This window comes from Epinephelus moara, chromosome 12 (genome assembly GCF_006386435.1).
Source record: "Epinephelus moara isolate mb chromosome 12, YSFRI_EMoa_1.0, whole genome shotgun sequence".
Classification (NCBI taxonomy): Eukaryota; Metazoa; Chordata; class Actinopteri; order Perciformes; family Serranidae; genus Epinephelus; species Epinephelus moara.
This window is the reverse complement of record NC_065517.1, coordinates 27,113,371-27,125,693: the sequence shown is the minus strand read 5'-3', so window position 1 is coordinate 27,125,693 and position 12,323 is coordinate 27,113,371. Positions and strand designations below refer to the sequence as shown.

Genomic DNA, 12,323 nt, shown 5'->3' with positions numbered 1-12,323 from the left:
TAGAGATATCTACAAATCCTTGTTGATTTTTCAATGCTGTTTTAATGGTCAAATGAAGAAAAAGACAAACTAGAACATTCGATTTCAGCTCAACACGAGGCTGGCCACGTGCTCAGATGAATACTTCTCACACTTAAAAATGTCTTTACATTATTTGAGCTTCGTTTTCCTCTTTCCTATTCTGACAAGTGTGCCCTTGGTTGTCACAAGGAGTCTGTACACAGCTTGAAGAATTTACTGAATGTGGCAGAATGTGAATATTTCAGTGGCATGTGCTAAGATTATTTTTTTGCTTTTTGTCTTTATTAGATAGAACAGCTTGAGAGTGAATGGGGGGAGAGAGAGAGGGAATGATATGCAACAAAGAGTGGCAGGCTGGAATTGAACCTATAGCTGTGACAAGGACATAGCTTATTATATTGGGTGCCCGCTCTACACAATGCACTACTAGGCGCTCCATGAGTATAAAATTATGAGAAAGTGTACATGCGTATTTTGGTCACTGCTCATAGTCTTGTCTGACATGCACATACTTGGTGTTTTCTGTTGTTTAACATGTGGTGAAATTGTCTAAAACTCTATTTCTGTGGTTTGGCCGAATCGTAAATTCACGGTCATGAAATTCCTAGAAAAGTTATGAATTTAGGAGTAACTATTTTCCAGGTCCGGAAATGGCTGGAATTAGCAGAATAATTTGGAAAAGTTTTCAAGATACATAGCTTCTGCTGTTGTTTCAAACAGTGTTTCCCAACTGGTCCAGGCGCAGGGTCCAGATTTCTCCCTAGTCATTAGTTCAAGGTCCACACAGTTTAACCCTTTGAAACCTGAGCAAATTGGCTTAATTTCATTTAAAAACATGGGAAGAAGGCAATGAGCAAAGAAAGGAGAAATGACCCCAAAAATTAGCAAGAAATTAGTAAAAAAAAAAAAAAACAAATTAAAAATGAGAAAAGAAAGAAAGTTAAAAACAAACAAGGAAATGACCTTGAAAGAGTGCCTAAAAATTATAATAATTCTGTAACATAATTTTAAAATGTAATAATTCTGTTTATTTATATTTATTTTTGTTGCAATTTTCCTCAGCAAGTTGCTCATTGATTTTTTTACTCATGTTTTTGAAAACAATCACACCAATTTTCTCAGGATTCAAAGGTTGAAATACTTGCGAAAGGCGTATGAAAGCAGCACAAGAAAAGTGATGTCGCCCCAGTTTACAAAGGGTTAATATATTCAACATCATACTTGGGTTTTGCCATGTCATCGAGTCAGTTTGCTGTTTCTGTCAAGTAGCTGTCTGTTAGTCACTCACTCTACAGCAGAAAACGACACTAAATTAAAGTGTTTTTTACTTGACGCTTGACACGTGTCACTTGCGGTCCATTCAGAATGGACCTGCGACCCACTTTTAGACCCAGACCCACCAGTTGGGAACCACTGGTTTCAAATGTATTCACAAAAATCCTAAAATATGTCTAATGTTACGCAAAATAATACTAATTGAAAAGCTAGTACTGCACTGCTAACTGTTGAAATGTCACTAGTATCACGTGTTACACATCAGCAAATGCAGCTTGTTGGTGGCATGCATGGCTAACGTAAGCTAGCACTAGAAATTTGCTTATCCGCAAATGCTGGGGAAGTGCGTGTTTAATAGTTAATGGCTTCCGAATGACAAATACAATGCATTGCTCAAGAGAAAAGCAAACCTTAGCCGTCCTAGGATCCACAACAGCAGAATAGTTGCCAAATGTGTGTGTGCCTTTCCATGCTTTCCGCTCATTTTTGGACAATACAGGCTGTACATATTTTGAATTTTTTCTATCCTCTGTACCCTGCAGCTACAGCTATGACCTGAGCCACTCGCTGCAGTACAATCTGACTTTGCTGCAAAGGCCTTACGACCTGTGGTTGTCACCAAATGCTGCCGCTGAGGAAGAGGTGCACACGCAGAGCAAGCAGGACTGCTTCGACATCTTTGAAGACGAGGGTCTACCGACGCAAGGTGGGTGGAAGTTAATCAATAGCTCTTATTGTTGTTTTCTGATTGGTTTCCATAGTCAGAGGCATCAATGCAGCTTGTCTTGAAGACTATTAAAAATCCAATGAATAACTTGACTCACCGCGGCTGTGTCCTGTCATTTATCAATCAATTCAATCAATTTTATTTATAAAGCCCAATATCACAAATCACAATTTGCCTCACAGGGCTTTACAGCATACGACATCCCTCTGTCCTTATGACCCTCGCAGCGGATAAGGAAAAACTCCCCAAAAAAACCCCTTTATTTTATTTATTTATGCCATGTGTATTTGTAATATAATAACATAAGCTCTTTTTCCGCAGCCGCAACACCTCAGCTTTTTTTTTTCTTTTGTTGCTTTCTAAATGATAATTTGGTCTGATCCCATTTCAGTAAAATGATCCTAAGGTTTAAAGTGTTCCTGCTCTTCTGTCACAGTGGTTTATGGCCTCCAGAACGAGCCGTACTACAAGTACGTGTGGAACGGGAAGCTGCTGGAGCGAGTCAAGGACATAGTGCATCATGACTGGCTCATGTATATAATCCACGGCTTTTGTGGCCAGTCCAGTATCCTTTGAACTTTATCAAGTCAGTTTTGTTTGTTCACTGTGTCTATGTGTGCCTGCTTTTGTTGGAACAATCCACTTGTTGCTTTGAGCTTTAAAAGAAACTAAAAAAAGAAATAACTTGGCAGCACTGACCGATTTGATTGATGGCACACTTGCAGAAGACACAACTTCATCTCTCGCAAGGTTGTTCTTTGTCGGCACCTCCCCCTCATCTCTCAGCTTCAGCATCACTTGTTGAACCGCGCTCGGCCTCCATCGTAGCACGTGGATCACACTGTGAGCGAGAGTATGTGATTCACCACAGAGCCACAGAAGTGATTTGTGTTTGTTCTTAGGGCTTTAGCAAAACAAGTATTGTGGCAATTAAGCAATGGTTATCAGGTATGTAAACACCGGCACTTGCATAATCTCTCCATCTGTTATCTGCGGGGAAAAGGCAGCAACGTCGTGCATATTTAATCCAAATAAGCCACGTGTGTTTTTTTCTTTTGGGACTGAAGACAAATCCCATGTTTGGACATGCATTCACACTTTTTTTTTTTGTTCGTTAGATTTTCTTTTTGTCTTTCATTTCAGTTCTACTGTAGCTTTTGCTTTGAGGTTTTGACTAGACACAAGCTGCATTCTGGGGATTAGTACTGGTCTCCACATGAATAATTTCCTCTGGATTTTTTGAGAAGCTGTTGTAGTATTGATGCATGGGTTACTGCTGCAGAGGGGCTTTGGGCCTCACTAGAGCTGAGTAAACAGTTTGATTTATTGTGGTGAAAGTCTGCCTTAGGTTCAGGTTTCAGATTTCAATCATTTACCTTCAAGTCTGCTTTGCATAAATCACATTAAGCAGTGTAAAATATGTTTTATGTTTTTGCCTTTCAGTGAAAAACAAGTTAGTCTTTTATTTTTTATCTGTAATTTATTATTAATGAATTGATAGTTTTATGCTAGCTTTTGTGTATTTGTGTAGCACTGAGCCAATAAGCTATGGTGCACTGATCAGATACCTTAATGCAATGGCGGATTATGTGGGCCCCTGGGTATAGATATGCTAAAGGCCCCACTACCTCTACTGTAAAGGAGCAAGACACATGGACTTTATAGTTGTTTGGCCTCTTTTTGTTTTTGTTTTATGTCACTTTATAGTTGTTTGGCATCTCTCTGGTGTAATTTTATGTCCCTTTGAAGTAAGTTTGTGTCTTTTGTGGTCGTTTTTTGTCTCTTTGAAGTAATTTTGTGTCCCTTTGTCATCGTATGTCTCTTTGAGGTAATTTTGTGTCTTTCTTTATCTCTTTGTAGATATTATGTGTCTCTTCGAGATTATTTTATTTCTCTTTTAAGTCATTTTGTGTCTCTTTGTAGTCATTTTGAGTCTCTTTGAGGTAATTTTGTGTCTCTCTGTAGTCATTTTGACTCTCTTTGAGTTAATTTTGTGTCTCTCTGTAGTCATTTTGAGTCTCTTTGAGGTAATTTTGTGTCTCTCTGTAGTCATTTTGAGTCTCTTTGAGTTAATTTTGTGTCTCTCTATAGTCATTTTGAGTCTCTGAGTTAATTTTGTGTGTCTTTGTTGTCATTTTGAGTCTGTAGTCATTTTGAGTCTCTGATGTAATTTTGTGTCTCTCTGTAGTCATTTTGAGTCTCTTTGAGGTAATTTTGTGTCTCTCTGTAGTCATTTTGAGTCTCTTTGAGTTCATTTTGTGTCTCTTTGTCGTCATTTTGAGTCTCTTTGAGGTAATTTTGTGTCTCTGAGGTAATTTTGTGTCCCTTTGTCATCATTTTATGTCTCTTTTAAGTAATTTTGTGTCTCTTTGAGGTAATTTTATGTCTCTCATCATTTTGTGTCTCTGAGGTAATCTTGTGTCCCTTCGTCATCATTTTGTGTGTCTTTGAGGTAATTTTGTGTCTCTTTGTCATCATTTTGTGTCTCCTCGTGGTTGTTTTGTGTCTCTTTGTGGTTGCTTTGCCCCTTTTTGTAGTTACTTTGTGTTTCTTTGCAGTTCCTTTGCATCTCTTTGTGGTCTTTTTCATCTCTGAGGTTATTATTAGTCTCTTCTTGGTCAGTACGTGTTAATTTGAGTGACATTTTGCAGGTGAAGGCCAGGGGGGGCCTGTGACACCTTGGGCCTCTGGGCCTGTGCCTGGGTGGGTCTGTTCAGTAATTGATCCATGCTTTATTGTCCTCATAGGGAAATTTGTTCTGGACTCCGTCCTGCAGGTTAACAGAAGATAAAATCATAGATACTACATAGTAAAACATCTGAGCAACACGTAGCTTCAAGTCACAATTCGCACATGGACATACACTCCTTCTGACAGTGGCTCCCTATGGCACAGCTCCTGTAGCCAAAGTCCTGCATTACCTGTTAGTGTTAAGAATCTTACAATCTCCGGGGAACGTTGAGTCTTGGATCAGACACTATTTTCTGTATCTTTTTTCTAATAATAGACAGCTCATAGATTGTTAATAGGAGCGAGTGCCTTTTAACCCCCATAATTTCCATAGCAGTCTGTACCAGACGAGCAATTTGTGATTTCAACTGTACAGACGAGTTACCATACCAGGCTGAAATCACGTTCCTGAGAATACACACTGTGGTCTCACACAGCATGCTGTCACAGTGACATGGCGTGGTGCTTTGAGTTTAGACAATTGCTGGAAACAGTTTAGCCTTCATTGATGTTTTTCTGAGCATGAGAGGACAGATGGGTGCAATAAGAGGAGACTCAGCGGATACAGTAAAAGCAAGAATTTGAAGCAGATGAGACACTGAAGTAGGCAGGAATAAAAGAAGAAACATTTGAAGAGGTAATAAGTGGGGAAGAGAGACATTGGGCCTCGTTAGATATCCCTAAGCAATCATGTAGACACAGATTAAGAACTTCTCTAGGATACATCAATTTGTTATTTCCCAAATGTTAATACTGCAGACAAGAATAAAATTTATATGTAATTGGTCTTGTTTTTGGAGTGATGCTGTCCAAGGCTAATGACACAAGTGATGTTAAGGAAAACGCTAAATACTTTAATACGGTTTGCTTGATATAACATAAAAGATATCGTGGGGAAATTCAGTTTTTCACTCCGTTGTCATATACACACAGGCCCAAAATACACACTCATGCGTTCAATGGAGAGATGTCAGAGTGAGGGGGCTGCCCATGGACAGGCACCCCGTGCAGTTGGAGGTTTGGTGCCTTGATCAACCCTCTGGTTCCCAAGACTTTTACATAGGAACTGTATCACTGTGCAGAAGGCAGCGTGCAAAACTACTAAAAAGAAAAATATTTTCCTATTCAAATGTCAAAACTTATCCGAATTCATTGACGTCCTTCTCCAGTGTTGATACAGTGGTTTTATCAAAGTCTGCAAGGCGTTTTCACAGTTAGTTGTAACTTCCTGTCTGGGTTAAGATGGGGGATTTGCCCTCCATCGTTCTTAGCTCAACACGTCACAGCCCTCTGACGTGTGGGCTGAGCTACTGCTGCCCAATGCTCAATGCTTTTCAGCAAATGGCAAATGGCACGAGTGGCTCAGACTACAGCGCAACATCTCCATGAGTTTGCTTTTCATTTCAAATTACAAATGCTTCTTTTTTTAACATACATGTACTGTTAAGTTTATTAAGAACAATGATGGTATCAGTAATGTCAATAATAATTTGAAAAGTGCATATGTTTAGTTCCCACTGATTTAAGATGCAAAACATTTTTTTAATGAGGCCCAATACAAGAAAGTGGTTAAGGTGGAAAGGGGGCTGCTAAAATAAAGACAAAATCTAATATCATAAATTGAGAACTATGGTGTATATGCATATATAGCATGTGTGTGTGTGTACAGGTGATTGTGTAATGCTGTCAGTGGTGTATTATTGTTCCTCCTTCACCCACCCACTACAGAGCTTCTTATCTATGGCCGACCAGTTCACATAACCCTCATCGCCAGGCGCTCCAGCAAATTCGCCGGGACCCGCTTCCTGAAAAGAGGAGCCAACTGCGAGGTACAGCAGTTGCTGAGGCAACAGGGAAGAATAGAGAGCGGAGGCAGGGCTGAGGGCCACCGGGATGATTGAGATGACTCAGGGTGATCGCAGGGGGTTAATATGACCCGCTGCCTCTTCCTTGAGTATGCATGAGTGTTTGTGTGGGTGTGTGGTAGGAGGAACTTCAGGAACAAATAGATTTCCTCTTTCTATTTGGACTATCATCCTGAAATTAGGTTGGATGCAATTTTCACAGTTTACTGCTATTGAGGGCAAAGCAGTAGTGTTTTTCTTTTTAAATTGTAACTGTTTTTCATTGTAGCATACTGTCTGATGGGTTTTATCACGACAGACAGTCGTCACCTCTCACAGCAGGAAAAGGACGGATGAAATTAATAATGTTCATGATGGCTCTGCTCCATTTAGATGTGTCAATAAGTCCGGTCAGTGGGCCAGTCTGCACAGCAACAGAGCCCTGAAACTAGTGAAGCTAAAGCAAATGCAGCCCTCGTGAATATGATGTTAAATGGTCTTGTCTTTGAATTGCTCAAAAAAAAAAATCTAAATATCTACAAGCATGGACAATATGGCTCCATCCGCTGATGAAGATCATGTAATATGATGGAAAGCTCCAGAGCAGCTGCTAAATGAACCGTTTGTTGAGCTTGTTTTTTTTTTACCCTTGTTCATGGTTTCTTTGTGTTTTTCTGTTGTTTTCAGGGGGACGTGGCTAATGAGGTCGAGACAGAGCAGATCGTCCATGACGCCTCGGTTATGTCTTTCACAGCAGGAAGTTACTCCTCGTACGTCCAGGTGCGAGGTTCAGTGCCGCTCTACTGGTCCCAGGACATTTCCACCATGATGCCAAAACCCCCAATACGATGTAAGACTCTTGCTAAACACCAGATTTCTTTCTTTCTTTGTTCAACATTCTTTGTTGTCCAGTATTCAGATAACAAGCATCACTTGTTAAACTGTTTGTTATCTCAGAAAAAAAGGGAATACTTAGGGCTGCCCCCGACTAAGAATTTTCCTAGTTGACCAATAGTCGTCATTTAGGGCCATTAGTCGACTAGTCGCCCGCATGTTTACGATATTAATTTAATTATTAAATGATATCTTTTAGGCAGGGCAACACAATGGTTTGAGTTGAAGGTGTGAGAAAGAATAGTATCAGTAACATTGTTAACACTGTGCTACATTACAGAGAAATACAAAACAGTACTAATGAACCTTCATTAATATAGGCCTATATTTTATCTACAAGTGCACGTCACACACTGAGCGAGCCGCCTGTTAATGACGCTGTCAGCAAAGCAGTAATGATTGTGCTAAGCGGCTAATGGGCACGTAGCTACTGACATGTTTCAGATGATACGTCATGTTTGTAGTCGACCAATGAAGATGAGTTTACATATCACCTTGGGTTCGTCCTTCACCTTCTCAAAATGACTCCACACTTTGGATTTCCTGCCCGACATGTTATTAACTTGCCTGTGTAATAATCGCAGGTACCAGCCCTGGAAATTAGGGGCCGTACACATGCCGCGTCTTTAACCCCCTTGAAAACAAAGGTGGGGCGCTGGGCACAACTCTTGCCTCTCGTCTATCGTCTATCGTCCATGGGACAGATGTAAAGCTCTGGGTAGCCCTGCACTAAAATGATCAACTTTTCCGTATTTATCAGACTGAATATTTACGGAAGAAGGGAATGATGTCAACTCTGATTGGTTTGTAACATGATTCGCTTCATTAGAGATTCACGTTTATTTTTTGTATTGTTTTTTTTTCTGTGACTAAGCGACCAATGAAATCTTGCCGACAAATGACCTTTTTGGTCGACAAACGTTTGGTCGACTATTAGGGGGCAGCCTAACTTTAAAGGAACTAAAGGAAAAGACTTCACCCCCTGACTGACCATGTGTATATCAATTACTCACCCCTTGTTACGTTGAACTTGTGAAGAAAACTTTGTTTTTCTCGCATGCCTCCAGTGAACAAATAGCTCATAAACAGAAAATTATTGATGAATGGAAGTTGCAGGGGTCCGTGTTTGACGACAGCAAAACCCTATCAAAACATGCGTTTACAAACTCTCACACAACTCGTGCAGAACAATCCAACTCTCAGTTATCCAGTCATATGCTCAGTACTTTCCAAACAGACAACCCTTTTTGACTGGGAACTGAAACTTATCTACACTCTCTTCAGACTCCACTGACAAAACAGTTATGTCACTTCGCTTAGCACTGGAGCTGCTGGTCCACCGCTGCCTCTATTGGTAGTTTGTTTGTGTTATTGTGTGACTTTGCTGAATCTGATCTAACCCTTTAAAACACCAAAGCCACGCAATAATACAAACAAACTGATGCACATAAGAAAACTAAAGTTTTCTTTAGAAATTCAGCGTAACAGGGGGTGAGTAATGAATATACAGATAATCATTTGGTGGGTGAAGTATTCTTTTAAGGAGCACAGCATTTGCTTTATAATGGAAAAAGTAGAGCGTTGACAAGGTTACCCAGGGTTTGATTGAAAATCATTCTCATACCCAATTTGCCCTGATACATCAAGACATACAAGAATATCCTCTCTCAACAGTTAGCCATACAGTGCCACAGTAGGTATGTACCTCTTTATGTTTATAATGCTCAATGTATTCATCTTTAAGCAGTCACCTAGGACCAGAAATAACCCTGTAGGGACAGAGGAATAATGTAATTGGAAAAAATGCATTAAAATAGGAGAGTGGCTTTATACCTGGACCATTCTTCTCCACCACTGGGCCAAAGATTCAAAAAAAAAAATGAAAATGAAAAAGGTGAAGGCAGGACACCCCCCTCTTGGTTCTCATCTCTGTATTCATTCTCTTGTCTCATTATGAGCAGGATAAAAACACAAATCCAGGGCCAGAGGGAGGTGATCGGTTCCCTGAGACTGATCACATCGGGGACCGCTGTGTGTGTTTCCGGTGTGTGTGATATTGGTGCTTGCATGTGTACAATACCTGTATTAAATCATAATCTTTTCCCCCCAGTTTGCCCTTTAATTCATCCTCAGATGGCATTTTACTTGTGTGAGATAGAGACACTGAGCGTGTCCCTGAGATCCATCCATGCATGAACTTACCTCATCATCCTGCTCCCGCTTTGATCCTTAAAGACAGTCCTTATCTGACATTTCCCAAATGTTGCTTAATTCTTGCAGCATCAGGTTGTTATAATTCACTGTGTGTGTATATGCGGTTTGACACAGTTTGCCCTTGGTATTGCTGTACTTGGTTCACTTTCTCTTTTAGATTATGTTTTGCATCATTACTATTATTTGTTTTTTCTTTTTGTTTTCTTACGCTGTAAAGTGGCCACTACATTAATCCAAGTTCTTAATATTACTATTATTATTATTACAAGAGTGGTTTTGATCTGCTCATCTAACCCTGGGCAAGAAAGGCAATGGAGGCATTTCCCAAGATGTCTATTATTTTTCCTTTAAACGTACATGCTAATGTCATTTTGGTTAGATGCTGGTGTGAGCCTTACTACTGCTTACCAAACACTGTCTGCCAGTGTCACTATCTGCTGTTAATCAGACATATACAGTGACACACTCGTTCATAAGCCAATAAAAAAAGAGACCTTTCTGATTTATTTGCCAAAGACTTATAATTAGGAAAAAAATGCATTTAAAAAATCACATTGAAGTTATTTTTGACTGCAAAAGGGATGACTAATTGTTATTTCAGTTGGACTTGCACCTGCCTGCACTTTCTCAGACATCTCAGTAAACCCCTTGGCTCTACCACTTAGCTCTCACCCTGCTGTTTTCCATAGGGCGATGTGTACACGGCCTTCCAAATGGAGGTTTTTTCAGAGGCACTCTCCACACTCTCCAAACCAAGTGTTGTGAGAAATAATTGGCAAGATGGCTGCACAAGCCAACAAAAGAAAACCACAAATATATTTTCTTTATCAATAAACAGTTAAAAAATTACGACAACCATCGGATTATCTTAGTTTAATGTCGTTTCAGTGCATTGTAGTCCATTTCTTAATAACAAGCATAAGAGTGAAATCACTAGTGGTATGCTTAATGAAAAAACTGTATAGTTATGCTGACATTGGCTCACAGAACATCTGATGTTGGGGTAATAATAAAAACAATATTGTTAAATTAGGTTGTAATTTAACTCACGTTATTATTGCATCCACTATGGCTTTACTCTTTTTATCTCTTAACAACTGTTTAAACTCAGGAATCTTGGAAGAATAAACTCAAGTCAGTCTGTAACTTTTAAATGATTTATACATGATCAACAAAGTAGAACATTATAAAGGTGGAAAGTCCTATACCACTCAGGAGTCCTCTCTTTGTCCTGCCTGGCATGTTTGGAGGGGAAAAAGAGAGTCACAGGTCTGATGGGTGGAGTTTTATAATCTTGGAGGGAGTGGTCTAGTCAGGAGTGACAGTCTGATGCAGGTGGGAGACTCAAGAGTTAACACTGATATCTCAGTAGCTAACTAACCAGTACATTGTTGTTGCTGATTTGTGCATGACAGTTTTGCAGTTTGACATATTTGCATGTTTCATTCCCCTCCTTTGATGGCATATGACTCCGAAAATTAACTAATGTTTAGCAGCAAACTTGGGTAGGGGGAACAAGGGAAGGAGCACAAGTTGCTATGGTTAGCCGACAGAGCACCGCTAGTGGTCTGGAAATGATGCGGTTTTCTTGTTCATCTGATGAGTTGTTTGATCAACTGATGACACCTGAGTTGTGAAGGAATACTTGTATATCTCAGATAAATGCCAAATGTCATTGTGATAATACCATTATTGCCAAGGTCGTCTCTGTTTACGTAAACTCCATTGATGACGATGCTAATGACGTATCAGAGTCTTTAAGAGTTGTCCCATTTAAGAGGGGGAAAAATCAACCACTACCCCATGTAACGCTGTTCTGAGGGGCAAAATGGCACATGAAATGAGATTTGTCCTTGGAGTATCACGTCAAATCATGTCCATTTCATTTACGTATAGAGCCCAATATCACAAATTTGGCCCGAGGGGCTTTACAAGGTGGACAGCATATGAGAGCCTTAGGCCTTGATCACACTAAAAGGATTTTAGCAGTTAGAGGCGGCTTTTTGTAATTGTTTTTAATGGTTATTAGGGATGCACCGAATATTCAGTAACCGAATATATTCGGCCGAATATTGCAAAAAAACACACATTCGGTATTCGGTGGAATAAGTTAAAAGCAAGGCCGAATAATAGCAGCGCGGTTTTGATATCGCAATCAAACAGCGTGCCGTGACGGGCGGATTAAAATGTCGGCAGTGTGGCGATCCATCCGTCACCGCACTCGCATTTGCGACTAAAAATAGTTTTGAGCGAGCAAAATAGGCTTAATCATTCAACACGCTGTGCGAGCAACCTACAGATTTCAACCACCAGCAGAAACGAAAGGCGAATGCCACCGATTGTGGGTTGAACAGGGGTCACAGACACAAACAGTAATGTATTCCTGTCAAATACGGCGGCCATCGGCTTACCAGCGAGGAGAAGTCGGCTCCAATAATATCCTCTTCTTGGCGTGTGGACTGCCCAGAAGTACCTGAACAGCCGAGCCAGCCGAACACAGGTATGTGACGTGTCAGAGGAGAAACGAGCTGTTCACGGCCCACAAACCTCACCGCACTTTAGGGACTGTTCTTTACTTATGAAGGGGAGGAGGGTGGCTGGTTGATTCTTATTTTATT

At 40.2% G+C, this 12,323-nt stretch overlaps 1 protein-coding gene across 2 annotated transcripts in view; it reads left to right on the top strand.

Moving 5' to 3' along the window:
• The window catches only part of fig4a (FIG4 phosphoinositide 5-phosphatase a), a 105,136-nt gene that overhangs the window by 15,302 nt on the left and 77,511 nt on the right, over positions 1 to 12,323 (top strand). For both annotated transcript variants that reach the window (XM_050058075.1, XM_050058076.1), the window contains 4 exons: positions 1,839 to 2,002; positions 2,460 to 2,588; positions 6,482 to 6,582; positions 7,285 to 7,447. In XM_050058075.1, coding sequence (XP_049914032.1) covers positions 1,839 to 2,002; positions 2,460 to 2,588; positions 6,482 to 6,582; positions 7,285 to 7,447 — 557 coding nt within the window. The remainder of the gene's footprint in view (positions 1 to 1,838; positions 2,003 to 2,459; positions 2,589 to 6,481; positions 6,583 to 7,284; positions 7,448 to 12,323) is intronic.